This window comes from Bos indicus x Bos taurus, chromosome 29 (genome assembly GCF_003369695.1).
Source record: "Bos indicus x Bos taurus breed Angus x Brahman F1 hybrid chromosome 29, Bos_hybrid_MaternalHap_v2.0, whole genome shotgun sequence".
Classification (NCBI taxonomy): Eukaryota; Metazoa; Chordata; class Mammalia; order Artiodactyla; family Bovidae; genus Bos; species Bos indicus x Bos taurus.
Window position 1 is genome coordinate 41,886,149 of NC_040104.1, and position 18,678 is coordinate 41,904,826.

At 36.9% G+C, this 18,678-nt stretch overlaps 1 protein-coding gene across 2 annotated transcripts in view; it reads left to right on the plus strand.

Annotated features, from left to right (window-relative positions):
• The first annotated feature begins 731 nt into the window (after positions 1-731).
• Positions 732-18,678, plus strand: part of EED (embryonic ectoderm development) — a 31,174-nt gene continuing 13,227 nt past the window's right edge. The window contains exons 1-8 of one of the 2 annotated variants that reach the window (XM_027531397.1): positions 732-1,473; positions 6,225-6,377; positions 8,042-8,134; positions 11,770-11,835; positions 13,154-13,279; positions 13,900-13,981; positions 16,393-16,484; positions 18,241-18,374. In XM_027531397.1, the coding sequence (XP_027387198.1) occupies positions 1,360-1,473; positions 6,225-6,377; positions 8,042-8,134; positions 11,770-11,835; positions 13,154-13,279; positions 13,900-13,981; positions 16,393-16,484; positions 18,241-18,374 (860 nt within the window). In that variant the 5' untranslated portion in view covers positions 732-1,359. The remainder of the gene's footprint in view (positions 1,474-6,224; positions 6,378-8,041; positions 8,135-11,769; positions 11,836-13,153; positions 13,280-13,899; positions 13,982-16,392; positions 16,485-18,240; positions 18,375-18,678) is intronic. The other variant, XM_027531398.1, reaches the window with a different exon arrangement.

Here is an 18,678-nt window from a genome sequence, read left to right on the forward strand (position 1 = left end):
AAGAGAGGGCTGGTCTTTTGTTTATCATAGTTCCCCTTTTCTGGGCTACTCCTTTGGTTATGTGGCTTAACGACCCATCTAACAAATCCACAAGGCTCACCAATGCGCTTAGCACCTGTCAAGAGCCCAGACGTAACAAAAACATTTTTGTAAAACATCACAGTTTTTGTTGACTTCCCCTAAAATTTTATTGTCAAAATCATGCCAAAAAAATATTGTCCGTCATTTAAGTCGCACAGTCTCATACATATTTGGAGGTGAACATTGCTTTTCAGGCCTTGGCATTGTTCAGGGCCATTAACATTCTTTAAGACATAAAGGAAGCACTTTGGGATGTAATTCAAGGGAATCTAGAATTATGCTTTTAGGGTATTCCTACTTAAGCCCTACCCAATATTGGGACTAATTGGACGAGGATAATCATCCCTTGCGATCAATATTCACTAGAATAAATATTCATCAAGAAATCAGGACGCACTCAGGGGACTACAATCGGGTGGCGCCTTGAGACCCATCCTTTGCCACGGAAACCCGGTGGAAGACTACCTGGTTGGAAAACAAGATTTCCAAGAGGAGGGGCCTGGAGGAGGCGGGCCCGGACAACCAAGCGCGAGCACACGCCCCGGCGCATGCGCACCTGTTAGCGGGCACCTTCCATTAGCTAGGCAGGGGAGGCAGGCGCGAGGCTCGCTAGTTTTTGAATTTCTGTTCTCAACTGCAAGTGAGGTGGCGACTAGTTCCGCGCATAACGTGACACCGTTACTCCTCGAGTTCAAGATGAAGAACACTCGGCACAGACGCCCGAACCGTGAGGCGACTTCTCGTCTGGTTCCCCCCGTCCCCCGGGACCCGAGTCGGCCCGTCCATTCCACAGACTTTCGAGTCCTCGCAGCGGGGTTGGGGGATCGAAGGATTGGGCCAATTGCGGCTGAACCGTCTCTCGAAGGAGGAAGGGGGTGAGGGTGCACCCCCTCTTCAGAGTTCCGCCTCTCCCTTTACAGGGCGGTCGCGGGGAAGGGGGACGTTGGAAATAACTGCCCTCGGAAGCCGACGGATCCCACACCCGCTCCGTGCAAACTGCCGGGAGGGCGGCGGGAAGAGGGCAAGACGGGAGCGGGGACAGGGAAGGACCCGGGAAGCCGCGCGGGAGGGCGCGCGCGCGCGCGCCCCTTTTTCAGCAGTGTGGCGGGGTCGCACGCACGCCCGCCTCGGCGGCTGGGCGCGGTTTGCGACAGTGGGGGGAGCGGCGGCGGTGGCGGCGGCGGCAGCTTTGCGGCAAGCTCCGGCCGGACTTGCTTGACGGCGGTGTGGCGGAGGCCCCGCCCCCGGCGGCAGGAACCTGGAGGGAGGCGGAGGAATATGTCCGAGAGGGAAGTGTCGACAGTGCCGGCGGGAACAGACATGCCTGCGGCCAAGAAGCAGAAGCTGAGCAGCGACGAGAATAGCAACCCGGACCTCTCTGGAGACGAGAATGTGAGCGCAGCTCCCCAGGGCAGTCCGGACGGGACTTGGCCGTCAAAGTTTTCAGTTCTTTTTAAACTGGGCGCGGGGGCGGGCGGACGGCTGTGGTAAGGTGGGGTGGGGGGAGGGAGAGGTGTCACCGCTCTGCTGAGGAAAACGCGGGCGTGGAGGAGAAAATCGAACTCGTCTCTGAGGGGATTTTTTTGATCTGGGGCGCCTAGAGCGAAAGGAAACTTCGCGAAGGAGAGTGTGGCTGGGGCCAGAGCGTGGTGGTGGAGGGTCGGAGGGGGTCTTCCCTGAGAGCGTTTTGCGTGGAGGGGGAGAGTTTGGGCCTTTGGGGGCAAAGTGCGGATCTGAGATTCCAGTAGTTTAAAAGGCAAGTTAGAGGTTGTTTTTTTTTTTTTTTTCCTAAGACAGTTGGAAGGAGGGGCCAGCGTGTGTTACGGACTTTTAAAAAAGGGATTTAGGGATCGTGTCCTTAGACCCTTCCAGGCAGTCCACGATGGGAAGAGCAGATCTCGGACGTCTGGGACTTCGGTGACTCTTAAAGGGGCTTTTGTGTTTGCTCCTGTCTAGTTGGTGAAGGGTGCGCCTGACAGTCGGTCTCACTTCTGGAGGAGGAGAACTGCGCGAGTCGTCTCCAGAGTTGGAGGGGGAGCGACTCTTGAGGAAAGGATGAGAAGGGACAGTTAGTCTTTCGTCGGTTTTCACTAGGATAACGGGGACAACCTAGAAGACACTAGGCAACTGTGGTAAAGGTAGATGGCTTTAGGTGTAGGCTCGTGGTCTCGCATGTGTAAAGGTGCTCTGAAATCAGATTTTTAAACTTTTTTAAAATAGTCATAACTCTGGTCCGTCCCAACAGTTGACCCCACTTGTGTTTAGGTGAAACGCCAGTGATAACCGAATTGACGTTAATTTTCAGTTTCATGTTTTAAGTTTATATCCAATAAGTTCAGGAAAAAATGTCTCGAGGATTCATTCAAAGGTGATACTCTAAAATGTGAACCCTCCGAGGGAATGTCTTCTGAAGTGTTATAGAAGGGTGGTGTAAGTTCTTTTTCTCAGTTTGCCTAGTTTTAAGAGTAAATGGTGTATCTTACACACCGACTGAAGCACATGTATGGCATGGTATCAAGACAAAATTTTCACTGAACAGATGGGAAGGAATTCTTTTTGCAGATAGAGGAAAGATATTTGGGGGGTTGTCAGTTTGTGGGATTTGGACTTGAAATATCTGAAAGGCTTAGTAGGTGTTGATTGTTACTTTAAATCTTTTTATTTTCCTGTTTGTGCTTTCCAGTTGTATATATTGGGATCTAACATTTTTGACCCTCTTCACTCAGGCCGTTGGAATCTGTTTTATTTCCACCTTCTCTTAAATTTCTCTTGGCAGATTAGATTAGTGACTAGGAGCACAAACTGGATCCAGGTGTTAGGTTAAAATCCGCCACTCTACTGCTTTACCGGTTGCTTGATCTAGGTACTTTACCTAGTTTCCTTGGATTCTTATCTTAAAAATGGGGATAATAACAGTATTTACCTCATGGGATGTTTGTGAGGATTAAATGAGATAATATAGGTAAAGTGCTGAACCGAATGCCCCGTTCATAAATACCATGCAAGTGTTATTTAAATATTATTCCTTATTTTGTAATCATATTATCTAGACTTGTGTTTCTGGCCCTTCCAGATATTTATCAGGCAGAAATGTAATGAAGATGTCAATACCCAATTTAGACTGAGGAAAATTTCAGGGAACTAAATAAATTGAAAAGTTATTTTCTTTTTACAGACCCTTAAGAGGAATGTATTCTTTGATGCATACTGAAGCTATTCAGAGCTACATGGTTGGACTAAGCCTTTGTTTTGGTTCCTTCCTTTAGATGGCGACTTTTAACCTTTTCTCTGCCTTGGACACTTTTCCTGTGAAACTTCAGAGTAATATTTTCAAATGTATAAAATAACAATATATAAGATTACAAACAAAATCAGTGATAAAATTATAAGGAAGTTATAAAATTGTTTAAAACAAATTTCAGGTTTGTTTTAATAAAGTACGTCTTTATTACATTAAGTAACTAGACCTCACAATGACTGATAGTACTGATGGGTATAGACAGCTTTTGAGATCTGCAACAACTATAATGGAATATAAAAATTCATGATTTCCATTGCTGAGAAGGTTACAGCTACAGTAACATTAGCACATATACTGCCTGTATTATAATAGAAGGAAGTAATAGATTTCAGTTAAAAATGTAAAAATTAAGATGCAATCTTAAATTTACTTATGAATTTATTCAACTGCATAAGTTCACAGGCCCTCTGAATTCCGTCCAGGGACCCAGATCTAGGACATAGGTTAAGAGAAGCAATAAAGGAAGGGAGTAGAGAACTTTGTATAAAAATGAATTCAGAAAAAGCTAATAAGGGCAGTGGTTTAACTCTTGAAGGAGCCAAATAATGACAGGAAGGCCAAAGGCAAGTGGAGGAAAGAATGTGGTATTTGTAAATTGGAGTTATGGTAATCTGAGCAGTTGATACTGTTAAAGTGAATCAAAGAACTGATAGGATGTTAAACTTTTAAAAAATTTAGATATAATTGACCAATAACATTATGTTGTTAGTTTTAGGTGCACAACATAATGATTCAGTATTTGCATTGCAGAATGATCAGCACAGTAAGTGTAGTTAATGTCGGACCTATTTTAAGTTCATTGTATGTGTATCTGCCATTTTATTAACTTTTTCATATAAGTGCAGCATAATTGGCTTCTGAAAGAATACTGATTGTTGCCTGGTAATAAGATCAGAAGGCTGAATCTGAAGACTTGACTTGCTTAAGGAACCCGTGGCAAGATCAAGGGACAAATTACTATCCCCGTTTGCTTGTGGAGCAGATGAAGGTGGTAGTGCCATGTCTGTTATACAGTACCATTCTATACTTTGAGGAGGAGGAGTCAAGGTGGATATCAGCTTGTGCACATACTAGATGCTCAGGAAAGGTTTGAATTTGCAAATAAAATGAAAGCATTGTGAGTGTATTGCATTTCCATTTGATTCTGTCTTGATTTGACTATTTGAGGAGACGGGTAAATTAAATGGGTAAAAGGTGTGAGTGTAAATTAAATGGTTAAAAGGTGTGTGTGTGTAATGTTCTCCAGTTATTTACTATGTTTTGTGTGGCTTCTTGATTAGCAGTTGACTCTTTAGCCAGAGTGGAAAGAAGCTGGTGAATAAGTGTCTAACCATTGTATTGTTTTCATTTCTCTAGTGTTAAAAGATAATTTTCAGAAACATTTTACTCACGTAAGGGAACTGGTCAAGTTTAAGTCACACAGTACAAACTATACAGATGAAAGGAATGTAGAGATGAAATTGCAAATGGAGACAAAAACTTTTCTTCAGAATGAAAGGGAAGACATTTTGAACCTCTGCCTTTGGCTGTCCACAGTGTAAGAGATGTAAGATTGTTCAAAGGCATTGAAGCAGACTAGAATCTGATAACATGGAAGAAAAGTGCAGTAGACATGAAGTTTTCCAATGAAACACAAAATTGTTTTCTACACTAAATTTTAACTTTGTAAATTCAACTGAAAGGTAGAAAGAAATAGAGATTAAAAAGCAGTGATTTCGACCTAGGAACTGAACTCTATAAATATAGTTTTGTATTTTCTGTATCTAAAAGCTGATTGTGTTTACATTAAGTTACAATCTAGATATTTTTTGATATTCTAGTGGATTTTTAACTTTCTGTTATATCATAAAACTAACTTTAGAAAGCAATACTTTAAAAAATAGCTCCTAGGGCAATGGTTTCTAGTCTGTATTCTCATTGATGTTAGTGGGCACTCCATGAAAAAAGCTTCCTCTGGAATGAATTTAGTAACTACTGCCCTAAGGTGATACAGGTTTAAATAAATCTCTTTATTCCAGAGAACACTTTGGAATGTGTAATTGGAAGAGGTAGTGAAATCCTCTTCTGAGAGTAGAGGACCATTAATATATCTTGTGGACTGGAGACAGGTTATAAATTAGGTGAAATTTTAAGGTTTATAGTCACTTCTGCATTTGGAAAGATTTTACTTTATAGTGAGCTTCTAGAGTTCTGAATCATGAGTATTTTAGAGCCATGAGTCAGATTTCACTGGTAAATAGCACATAATATGTAGAACCTAAAAAGGTTTCTAAATGGTTTAAGTGTTAAAAATAAGCAGAGTTTGAATGATAATCAGGATTTTCATCTAAAATAGGAAGTACTAACACACTGGCCTCAAACAGCCACCCACTACCATGCTCCAAACTGAGCAGCAAGCAGTCAAATAAACTATGAGGACATGTAGGTCAGTCAGATTTAGGAGTCACAGCTCTGGTTTTCAATCCCAGCAACCCTAACCAGCAAGACACCACCTTAGGCTCTCTAAGCAACACTTTATTATCTGACAGTACCTTGTATGAAGAGCAGTAAAGATGAAGTGAGGCAATGTAATGTCATGGCTGGCACAAACCAGTGCTTTATTATTTAAAGGCAGTATTATTCTTACCATTAGCAACATCAGGATTAGTTTTTTGTTTAAATTTTTGCTGAAATAGCAAATATCCACAAATCTAATGCATTTGCGGGAATACATGTTTTCATTTCTTGCAGGGTTTATTACTTGTTTTACTTTGGTCAGCAGCTGTCCAGTTTGAAGTCATTTCCTAAGTACAGTGTACAGTATTGCTGTTTCATATAGTTTTTTCTGATTTGCTGCTTATAGGATGATGCTGTCAGTATAGAAAGCGGTACCAACACAGAACGCCCTGATACACCTACAAATACGCCAAATGCACCTGGAAGGAAGAGTTGGGGGAAGGGAAAATGGAAATCAAAGAAATGCAAATATTCTTTCAAATGTGTAAATAGTCTCAAGGTATGTGGAGAAAGACACAATCTATGGGCTGAATGCAGGGTTTCAGGATTGCAGGTTTCTCAATGGCAAACATTTTATGCTCAAGGTTCTCTGTCAAGTTAAAAATATTTTAAAGTTATAATAGTTGGAAGTCTTTAAAAATTTAAGTCTTATTTGTAATTGTTTTCAAGAAAAAAGGTATAAATTAAAATTTGTTTTGCATAGTTAATATTTGGGAGAAATAATAGGTTGGAGTTATTTAGATTTCTGTTTTCTCAATAGTCTTTTTATTTTTAAAAAATGTTTACTGATATTTAAGTGTCTTATATATTCATTTTCTGTTTTTTTAATTTGGGGATATTTTTCCTATACTGAGCAAAAATATACATTATAGTGTCTTGTGCATATGTTAGATTCTTTTTAAAATATCTAAATATCCTTTTAAAGTCTTTGAAAAGCATAAGAAGCTATGGCCATATGGAAATTATTTTCCTATCTAGGTAGCAAAATTCATTGCTGTGTGTGTCAAATTATACTCTTAAAAGGAGAGAAATTAATTTCAGTGTTTTTGTATGTGTGTTTTTTTCTTCTAAAGCAAAGTGTCCCTTTGTAGTTTCATGTTAATATTTAGGTATATTAACCTATTTTTACATAGTATATTTGGAAAATGGTTTGAACTGTATTATTTTTATTAAATATTTCCAAAGCCTAAAACTGTGGCTTTTTAAAGGATAAGAAATGAAAGTTGTCAGACTTTAAAGTGCCTTAAAGTGAATATGAAAGTTACTGTTAAACATCAGGAAATTGCCAGTAAAATCCTAAGGCTAAAAAATAACTTTATGAACAAAACTGAATACTTTTAGCAGAGGGAACTCTGCTCAGTACTCTGTGATAACCTAGATGGCAAAAGAGTTTGAAAAAGAATGGATGTGGGGGTGTGTGTGTGTGTGTGTGTGTGTGTGTGTGTGTGGCTGAATCACGTTGCTGTGCACCTGAGACTGACACCACATTGTTAATCAGCTCTGCTCCAATTAAAAAACAAAAAACGGAATGCTTGTTTTTTATATACTTCCTTATAGTTACAGCCTACTGCCTCCCTGGCCCCCACTTTCAAGTGTTCTTGTTCATTATAAAACTTCTTAGGTGGTTTTTCTTTTAGGATCCAAATTCAAGTAATTTAAAATTGTTTCTATAGAACTAATGGAGAGCAGTGATTTGAATGGAATCAATTTTCTTCACTTCACAAGGGAAGAATTCAACCAGAAAACGTTTAATGAGTACTGGAGAAACTGTATTAACTCTCAGGTTATTTGTTATTTCAGAAAAATAAATTGGGTCCTAAGAGATTAAATGCATTTGTCACAATTATCCATTATATTTTGATTCAAAAGCATGCCATTTGGGTTTAAGAAGATACAGAGCAACTATTAAAGTATTTTCATTGATGAGTACTTGTTACCTAACCTCTTAAGTCTTTAATTATTACATAGTTTTATCATGCACCAGTATTTTAAAATGTGAAAACTGGACTAACATATCTTTTAAGTGTCGAAAGTCAGTTTATGTATGATAAAATTGCAGCTTGCATTTTGTGGAGGGGAAGGTTTTTAATGGGAATGATCAGTTTACTACCTTTTTGGTTTTTAAAATATATTGACTTTTCTTATTTCTTGGTTATTTTATAGGAAGATCATAATCAACCATTGTTTGGAGTTCAGTTTAACTGGCACAGTAAAGAAGGAGATCCATTAGTGTTTGCAACTGTAGGAAGCAACAGAGTGAGTGTTAAGGGGCTGTTTGGCATTTGGCTCATCAGTCTCTGGTATTAGTGTAACACTGAAGTGTAATGATTTTGAAGTAAACTTTGTGTAGCCAATTTGACAATATCATTCCTTTATGTAAAAATGAAACATTCTAGAAATTGTCAAAAATTAAAACTAATATTCATGACTGAAAATACATCTTTTTTCATATATACTCACAAAATTGTTCATGAAACAAGTCTCTATTTATATTTTGTCTTCATAAATATTGTTCTAAGTGGCTGAAAAAATTGACTTTGCTTTTTCCAAGTGACTGTGATAGTTGTTTGTAAACTTGGAGTAACAGGTCTGTGATTTCTTAAAAATAATAAATATAATTAGTTGCTCTCTATAAATGCAAAGCATAAATCCAATGGATTTGTATAATAGTTACTGAAAATATTTTAATTATACACAGTAAACATTTGTTTTTTGAATTATTTTTATTTAAGGAAGCCAGAGTATCTTGAACTGAGAGAATGCATGGAAAAAAACCGTAGTAGACATGTTTTGATGTAAAATGTTATTTAACTTTTTAGTTGAACCTAGGGCTGAAAAAGTGGATTGCAAAGACTTATTTCCATTCACTTCTAAATGAATGGGAAAAAGGAAGATTCCTAGTGCTTCCCGGGGAGTCTCAGGAGTCTGTTAAAATCATTTTGGAAAAGTTGTCTTCCTAATAATAAGTCTTTTAATTAACTTACATTTTGGTTATTCATTAATAATGTACTAGGAGTTAGGAATAACGGAGAAACAGATTGGTGTATTTGGAAATAGAAAGATGGGGGAAATTGACTTAACTGGTGTGGGTTGACAGTAAAGTCACTTGTTTTACCTTTAGCCCAAGAGGGGAAGGGAAGGAGGTGAATCTGGGAGCTATTCTGTAACTTTATTTAAACTGAGTGAAATTCAGTCTTATGCTTCTTTAATAATTGTGCTAAGCTTGTTAGAGAAATAAAAGACCATGATTTTGAATGCACTGTTTCCTATATTTATGTTTTTAGTGTTAGTATTCTGTTTTCAGTCAACACCAACCTAGGAGTTGTCAGCTGAGTATTTTCCAAATGTCAGCATATTTCCAAGCTTTTTTCTTTTTATTTTCTGGAAGTTTGAAAATCTTACAAACATGCATGCATCTATTCCGGGCTAAATCCTTCCTATTCCTATTTTCTGAAAAGTAAAATTTGGCTTTAAATAATTCCCTGGAAGTCTTCAAAGAAGTTTTTATATATATATATAACTTTATTATTGGCTCTGCTGGGTGTTTGTTGCTGTGTGGGCTTTTCTCTACGGCAAGCATAGATTACTCCCTAGTTGAGGTACACAGGATTCTTCCTGAGGTGGCTTCTCTTGTTGCGGAGCACAGGCTCTGGAACGTTAGGGCTTCAGTAGCTGTGACACGTGGGCTCAGCATTGTGGCTCCTAGGCTGTAGAGCATAGGCTCAGTAGTTGTGGCACACAGGCTTAGTTAGTTGCCCTACATTCAGAGAAGATGCGTTTATTGGTTGTAAAGTTCTGAAAATTTGAAACTCACTACTTAAGTTGATAACCTGGATAACAGCCTTTTTTTTATATTTAGCCAAATGTATGTTATGATATGTAGCTCGAAAACAGTGATTCAGAGGGAATGTGATGCAGTTCAAAGAAAAAAATTAAGGTTATTTGTTTCTGAGAATTGGGAATATAATCCATTAATTGATTTGAATTCACTTTTAAGACATCACTATAAGCATACTTCACTAACTTTACCATCATTATTATTAATTGTCATGTTCGTGTAATTAGAATTAATACAACTCGTGCTTCAGAATGCCTCTTGTAATGTTGCAGGCTTTGTAACAAAAAGAATCCCTAGTTTAACTTAAAATGACATTGAATTATAGGTTATTGAATTATAAGAAAGTCTGCTATTTGGACCTCTTTTTTTTTTTTTAATCAAAATACTTTCTAAAGACATAACCTAGTTAATGTCCATATAAAGAATATGCTTTTAGAATATTAATGTAGAGATTATCTTATTAATAGGTGATTTAAAGGATTTTTATAGAGTTCTTACAGACTTATTAAAATTAGTAACAGTATTGCTAGCATGACTAAACTGTAAGAAAAATGGAAAGAGATTTTTTAAAATGTAGTATTACAGGGACTTCCTTAGCGAACCAGTGGTTAAGACTTTGCCTTCTAATGCAGAGGGTGCAAGTTCTATCCCTGGTTGGGGAGCTAAGATCCCACATGCTTTGGGGCCAAAAAACCAAAACATAAAACAAGCAATATTGTAAAAAAATTCAATAAAGACAATGGTCCACATCAAAAAGTGTTTAAAAAAATTTTAGTGTTACAGAGTAAGCCCTCTGTATCCTCAGGGTTCCACATCCACAGATTCAGCCAACTATGGATTGAGAACATTCAGAAAAGAAAATTCCAGAAAGTTCCAAAAAAGCAAAACTTGAATTTGCTTTGTGCTGGCACCTTTATTTGCATAGCATTTGCATTGTATTAGGAGAAGGCAGTGGCAACCCACTCCAGTACTCTTGCCTGGAAAATCCCATGGACGGAGGAGCCTGGTAGGCTGCAGTCCATGGGGTCACTACAAATCGGACACGACTGAGCGTCTTCACTTTCACTTTTCAGTTTCATGCATTGGAGAAGGAAATGGCACCCCACTCCAGTGTTCTTGCCTGGAGAATCCCAGGGATGGGGAAGCCTCATGGGCTGCCGTCTATGGGGTCGCACAGAGTTGGACACAGCTGAAGCGACTTAGCAGCAGCAGCAGCAGCAGCAGTGGTCTAAAGATAAAGTATACTGGAGGATATGTGAGGTTATAGGCAAATACTATGCCGTTTTATATGAGGAACTTGAGCCTTCTCAGATTTTGGTATCTGTGAGTGTCCTGGAACCTGTCCCCTTGGAGATACTGAGGGACAACTGTACATAATTGAGTAAAGTGAATATGTTATTAATTTTAGAAAATGATAAATGGAAAGGGCCACTGTACAACACAAAGTTAATATTTGATGAGCAATGTTCATGAGGCAAATTTTAGATTTTCTTTTATGTAATTAATAAATGCTCTAAAACTACCCAAAGACTTTAAAGAGGATAAGCCACAGGAATTCCCTGGAGGTCCAGTGGTTGGAACTCTGCAGTTTGACTGCCATGGGCCTAAGTTCAGTCTCTGGTCAGGGACTAAGTTCAGTCTCTGGTCAGGGAACTGGGATCTTGCAAGCCATATGGCACAACGGGAAAAAAAAAAAAAGAGAGAGAATAAACCGCAGTTTTAGGAAGTAGTTATACTTTACTGTGAGGTACTCAAGTCTATTTACTTGGAAGAATTGGTCCAGTTATATGAATAAGTTGAAAACATTGGAAATAGAAACCATTATTATTACTACAGTGTTTAGTATACTCTGGAAAATATGTAATGTATTAGAGTTTATAATGGTTTCCTTAAATTTAAAGGAGTTCTCCTTTTTTAATAGTTTTCTGTATTATTTAAGTTATTTAAAAAAAGTTTTTTTTGACTGTACTGCACAGTAAAATAAAGTATGTTCAAAAGCTGAAGAGTGTTTCTGTATTTGAGATAAACTTTGCTGTATTTTTGTTTTCATTAGGTTACCTTATATGAATGTCATTCACAAGGAGAAATCCGGTTGTTGCAGTCTTATGTGGATGCTGATGTATCCTTTCCTGGGTTTTTGGTATCATTGGCTAAAGAAATTGACTTTGAATAAGTACCCCAAAGCTTTTGTACCTTTCTTTCTTAACTTTATCCAATGCTATTCCTTCATTGTTACCCAAGAGATTCTTGGTATCTAGTTTTCCTGATCCCGCGAAGCCACTGTCAGGGTGGATATGAGGGCGGACAATACAGGTGCCTAGAGATGAGTGCTGGAAATCCAGTAATAGAAAGTGATAGCAGAACGTAGGTAAAACTTGCTATTTCTTTGACCTTGCTTAGATTTTTATCATTTCAGGGCAGGGATATTGGTGAATTTGGGTTGATCAGAAACTGTGCCTGACAGTCATATCAGGTATTTGGTCAGCAGAGCCTACAGGGAAAAAAAAGAAGCATGTTTGTTTAGGAAATGAAATATTGCAAAACATGGGTTTATAAAGAAAAAGAAAGCATTAAAAAGCCAAAGGATACAACAGTCAAAGCTTGGTGATAAGATTTCTTCCAGATCCATTTGAAAAACCTAGCAAGTAAGAAAAAGAACATTTTAGTCTTCCCTTAGGTGATAAGGAAGGAGGTGACCTTTGGCAGTATTGGGAAAATCTCACACAGGAAAAGGTGGAAAACTGAATAGTTAACTGATTTTTATCTAGAGGCATGTAGAGTTATTGAGATAGAGCCAGGGTCAGCAAATTACAGCCTGTGGAACTGGACACCTGGTTTTGTTTTTGTTGGTTTGTTTGTTTTTTAATTTTAATTATTTATTCTTAATACCAAAAACATTTTGTATTGGGGAATAGCCAATTAACAATGTTGTGTTAGTTTCAGGTGAACAGTGAGGGGACTCAGCCATGCACATACATATATCCATTCTCTCCCAAACCTCACTCTTCATCCAGGCTGGCACATAATGTTGAGCAGAGTTCCATGTGCTACACAAGGGTTTTAGTTGGTTATGCATCTTAAATACAGCAGTGTATACATAATCTTCCCAAAGTCCTTGACTATCCCTTCCTCCGGAAATCTGTTTTTGTAGATAAATTTGGGGGAGGATACAACCTATGCCTATTCATTTACATATTGGCCATGGCTGCTTTCAAAAGACAGGTAAATAGTTGTGCAAACAGCAAAATAGTAATCAAAATTGAGGGGAAAGATTGGGTTTGTTTCATCACTTGGTATAGATTTTAGACCTAAAATCTTCATTGTTTCAACCCTGATGGTATAAAGAAAAATGGGAACTTCTTATTTGGACATTATTGTGATCATTGATGTGTTTCCTTTTCAAAAACAAATTATATTTCTTAACTGGAATTTCTTAGGCTGATGAAAACTTTTACACTTGTGCGTGGACATATGATAGCAATACAAGCCATCCCCTGCTGGCTGTTGCTGGATCTAGAGGCATAATTAGGATAATTAATCCCATAACAATGCAGTGCATAAAGGTGGGTTTTCATGTTAAATTGTAGATCTGCTTTTTTTGTATGCACACCTGTGAAAACTTGCCATGTTGAATTTAAAACGGAGTCAATTTCTGTGCAGTTTTTAATTTGGTTTGTACTTTGCCTGTTGCTTCCTTTAGACAAGTCTTTTGAGACCTTTGTCACATTTGGGTAATGCAAATTAAGGAATGGAAATTTTTATCATTTGCACTGTTTTCTGTTAAAATCATTTCTGTTCTTTTGCTTTATCCTGAGAAGCTCTAAATGAACAATAACGAAAGAGTGAGCTCATTTTTCAAGAACCCCTAAATAGGAGTATGGAGTCAAGGATACTTTGTAAAGAATTAAAAAGTGAAGCCTTGGAAGAAATTTTACAAATCACTTTAACCCTGGGGGCACATTAGAATCACCTGAGAATCTTTTAAATCCTTGCTGTGCCTCAGAATATCTGCAAATGGGACTTGAACATCTTTTACTTTTCCTTCAAGCTAGGTAATTTTAATATGCAGCCAAGGTTGAGAACCACTACTTCAAGTGAAATTATTTTTCCATTCATTTAAGATTAATGAAAATGAATTTATTGACTTTTATATGAAAGTTGAAGTATCTTGAATTTATTATAGCACTATGTTGGCCATGGAAATGCTATCAATGAGCTGAAATTCCACCCAAGAGATCCAAATCTTCTCCTGTCAGTAAGTAAAGGTAAGAGAAATAAATATTTCCTTGTATAGTTGTATTTATTTGGCAGTGAGTTGGGTTTTGTTTGTTTTGTTTTGTTTGACTTCGGGACAAACTAATCTAAGGGAAAATTCCAAATTTAAAAAGAAGTTTTAGAAAAATCTTGGGCTACATTAGCATCCCCAAACCAAGAACTGGAGAATGGGACCATGAAATACACTGTTCCTGTAAGATGTAGATAAAATAATTGACACTGAGGATTAGGTGTGTGTTACCCTTATTTACCGTATTGCATTATGATAGTTCTAGAACTTTATCCTCAATTGAATTATCATAGTAAACTATTAATTTTAATGGCAGATCACTGAAGATGAAACATTTTTAATAGTTTGAAGGTAGTCTAGCAAATCATCTGATGCTTTCCAACCATGTAATAAGAAATAGTGTATCTGAAAATCCATAATGCTTTTTTTTGCCTCCCTCTCTCTCTCTAAAGCTTCTATTTTATAAAAGATTCCCTACAGGATTCCTTAAAATGCTGTTATCCAGCGTAAGCTCTTCTAAGTTATCCAGTGTAAGCTCTTCCTTGTTTTCCTTCCTTACAAAGAGAAAGCATTGTCTTGCTCTGTATGCCTCTGTTGGCTTATAAGTTTATTTTGGGTTCAGAAGGCCTCTGAATCATTCTTAATCATTTCTGAGCTCTCTAAAGTGATTTGAGTTGTTCTTATTTCTACATTTTGTTTTTTATTGCCCTTTCTCTTTTCATATTTCTACATTATTATTCTAGTCAAATGTATTCTTTTCTTAACAGCTATCACACCTATAACCTAATCCCCATATTAAAAGATATCCTCAAATTAAAACTCTTAAATGAAAAAAATTTGTGTGATATTTCAACTATCAAGGCTTGTTTGGAAATAGACACCTAAGAAGAGAGCTGATAACTTTTTCTCTTCTGTTAATAACAGTAACTGGGCTTAGATATTCTTTTACAAGTAACATAGACCATAATGCCTTACTTGTTCTTAATATCACAGTTTCTTAATCTTGCTCTTCCCCCATTGTGTTAGAGCATTTTTTCAAACAGCTTTTCAAAATGAACAGGAATTTTTCTACAAGTAAAACTCTCAAGAAAGGAAAAGACAACTTACAGGGAAAAAAAAATATGCAAAGTGTGTATCTAATAAGGGACTTAAATCAAGAGGTCATACAGTTCAGTAATAAAAAGACAACCAAATTAAAAGCAAACAAAGGCTTTTTAAGTAGACATCTTTCCAAAGAATAGGCAAGAATGTCCAATAAGCACATGGAAAAGCACTCATTGTTAATCATTCAGTTCAGTGCAGTCGCTCAGTTGTGTCCTACTCTTTGCGACTCCATGAATCACAGCACGCCAGGCTTCCCTGTCCATCACCAACTCCCAGAGTTCACCCAAACTCACGTCCATTGAGTTGGTGATGCCATCCAGCCATCTCATCCTCTGTTGTCCCCTTCTCCTCCTGCCCCCAATCCCTCCCAGCATCAGGGTCTTTTCCAATGAGTCAGCTCTTCGCATGAGGTGGCCAAAGTACTGGAGTTTCAGCTTTAGCATCATTCCTTCCAAAGAACACCCAGGGTTGATCTCCTTTAGAATGGACTGGTTGGATCTCCTTGCAGTCCAAGGGACTCTCAAGAGTTAGTCATTAGGGAAATGCAAATCAAAAATACAGTGAGATACCACTTCACACCTTCTAGGATGACTGCAGTCAAAAAGACAGTAAAATATGGAACCCCTTCATCCATTGTTGGTGGGAATGTAAAATGTGTAAGCACATTGAAAAATAATCTGGCAGTTCCTTAAAAAACTAAACATAGAATTACACTCCTAGGTACATGTATCTTCAAGAGAAATGTAAATGTCTGCACAAAAACTTGGATGCAGATTGAAATCATTGCTACAAAAAGAAGTCATTTTTGTAGCAATGTTTATTTCCACTACTAACAATATATTATATAATATGTTAATATTACACAATATAGACATTGTTTCAAACTCTGCTTGGTATTTATGAATATTGCTTTATTTTGCTGATGTTCAGTGGAAACTGAGATTGCTCAGATTACAGAATTTTTGAAAGGTCCATAATACTCTGTGTATGTTTCAATCGTATTTTTAGATTTACTATAGAGATCTTATAAATCTACTTTGTTCTCTTCAATTTGTAAATGTGGGTATGGTGGAGGGAAAAACTAGTACCCTTGAAAGTTTGAACTCATACCTAGTTAAATCTACAAGTAATATAAATATTTTAAGTTCCTATATGATATGGATTCCTTCTTAGTCATTACTGTGAATGAGTTAAGTCCAGACTTTGGTAGTTTTTTCTTTAAAGACATATTAAATGTCCACAGTAAATGAATGATAAAAGTTTGTTATTTTTTTGTATCTGTACTAGATCATGCTTTACGATTATGGAATATCCAGACGGACACTCTGGTGGCAATATTTGGAGGTGTAGAAGGGCACAGAGATGAAGTTCTAAGTGCTGTAAGTTGAAAGCTGCAGGGCAGTGGCCTTCAGGCTACAAAGCTGTGAGCACTCCCGATAAGAAAGCGTGTGGTTTGTTTCACGTAGCTTGGCAGGCAGGTATTTCATTTACTGTGACAGACAAGGTTTTAACTTAAAGATGAAGAAATAAAGCAAGTAGGCTCTTTGTGTTTTATCTGTACTCTTGCACATGTTTTACCAGCGCCTGGATTCTCATGAAAGAATTCTGTGAACTTGTTCTTTTCCTTTTGTAATCTAAAATCATGAAGTGACCTTTTGTTGTTTTCTCAGTTATTAAAGGAAAAGGTTAACCTACTTGGCAATTAAGAAATTTTTTCACCTTTTATTTGAAGTTGAAATACAACTTACTCATTTCTAGGAGGCATTGTTCACACTGACTTTTAGATAACTTCCCTTTGATGGCATGGTGTTGTCTTTATGCTTTGTATTACAATCTGTTGATCTGTTCTAGTGATATTAAGTGTTTTTAGTTAAGTTTCAGATTCTGTGTTTAGGTTTATTTACGTTCTGTGTGTAGCTTACTTATTTAGTAGTCTTACAGCTCTTCAGTTTTTGTTTTTGTTTTTTTAACTATTTTAAAAGGGCATTATATTTTGAAGCATGTGATATTTTAATTGGAGGTACTAAATATTCCTATATGCTTTCGTGAGAATCATACCTATCTTAAAGGATTTTCTAGAACTTGCAGAACTCCATCTGGCTTTATGTGTGAAAAAACAAAGACTACTGTCCTTTCTTAAAAACTAAATGAGAGCTTCTGGCTCTAGAGGTGTCTTGTTGCTATTGACAGTGAGGTTATTAGGAAAAGTAGCAGCTGCCAGACTTCTGAATTCAATAAACACCAAACCTGAAGCTCTCAGGCTTTTGTAAAACTGTGTTCATGATTGATTCAAAGGTTGGATTAACATAGAATATCTAGATTAATGAGGAAAGTACTCTCCTTAAATAGAACTCTCTACTGTTATTTCTTAACATGAAAGTAGGGGATAGATTGTATCTCTTTTGTACCAATAGGAGTTCACTGCTAGAAGGATTGATGTGTGAGATTGTCATTGACCCATGTACCATGTGCTAAAGTAAATATCTCTGAGCCTCAGTGTCTGATCTGTGAGATGAGGTGGAATAAGGTGGTTACAATAGATGATCTGTTAGGAGCTCATTAAAAATTAGTAAACAGCAAATGAGGAAATGTTGCTTCCTTTTTAAGACATATTTTTCTTTATTCATTTAAAAAGTGAACTCTAAAACCAAGGTACCTGACTTATCTAAGTGTTTTGGCTTAGATGTACAAATAAATTTCAGTTGTTTAAAGGACTCCTAATTTCACATGCAGATACCAGTTTCATTGCTTCATCTGGGTTGGACAAAGAAAAATAACAACCATTCAGGTTTTTTTGTCATAGAATAATTGTTTTACCTCAGCATTAGATTCACCTTCAAAATCAAACAAAGGAAATATTTGGCTAAAGATAATTGAATAGATAAAACTAAATTAAAAGAGTTTACTTCTTACCTGCCATATTGCATAAGCTCATATATTGTGGTGATAACAAGTCAGTTAAAACTAAATCTTGAAAGTGGTAAAAACTTTGTGACTTATGGCCTGTATATATGAAACACAAAATGTTAGTGTTGTGGTTTGAAATACAATTTTCACAATACTGGACATGAGGTGAAAATCAGCATAATTTGGGGAAATAATTTACATATTTAAGCTTTTCTGTTTTATATACAGGATTATGATCTTTTGGGTGAAAAAATAATGTCTTGTGGTATGGATCACTCTCTTAAACTTTGGAGGATCAATTCAAAGAGAATGATGAATGCGATTAAGGAATCTTATGATTATAACCCAAATAAAACTAACAGGTAACAACTGTAGTATTTAAAACAATGTGCTATCTCATGCCTTTGAATAGTGTTTTACTTTTCAAAAATTGTTATATAAGTCTCCAGTATGGAGTTGAGAACCCCCTCTTTTAATAATGTTAAGGTATAATTTATATGCCATAAAACTTATTAAATTTAAATGAAAGCCTTTATTTTTATCTAATTATGTTTGTGGCTCATTTTTCAAAATCCCTTTCAGTTATATTTTTCTCTTAACTTAGTAGCCCATTTCACATATTTTATTTAGGTATGCATGTGCTAATGTTATTAGCACTGCTTGTCA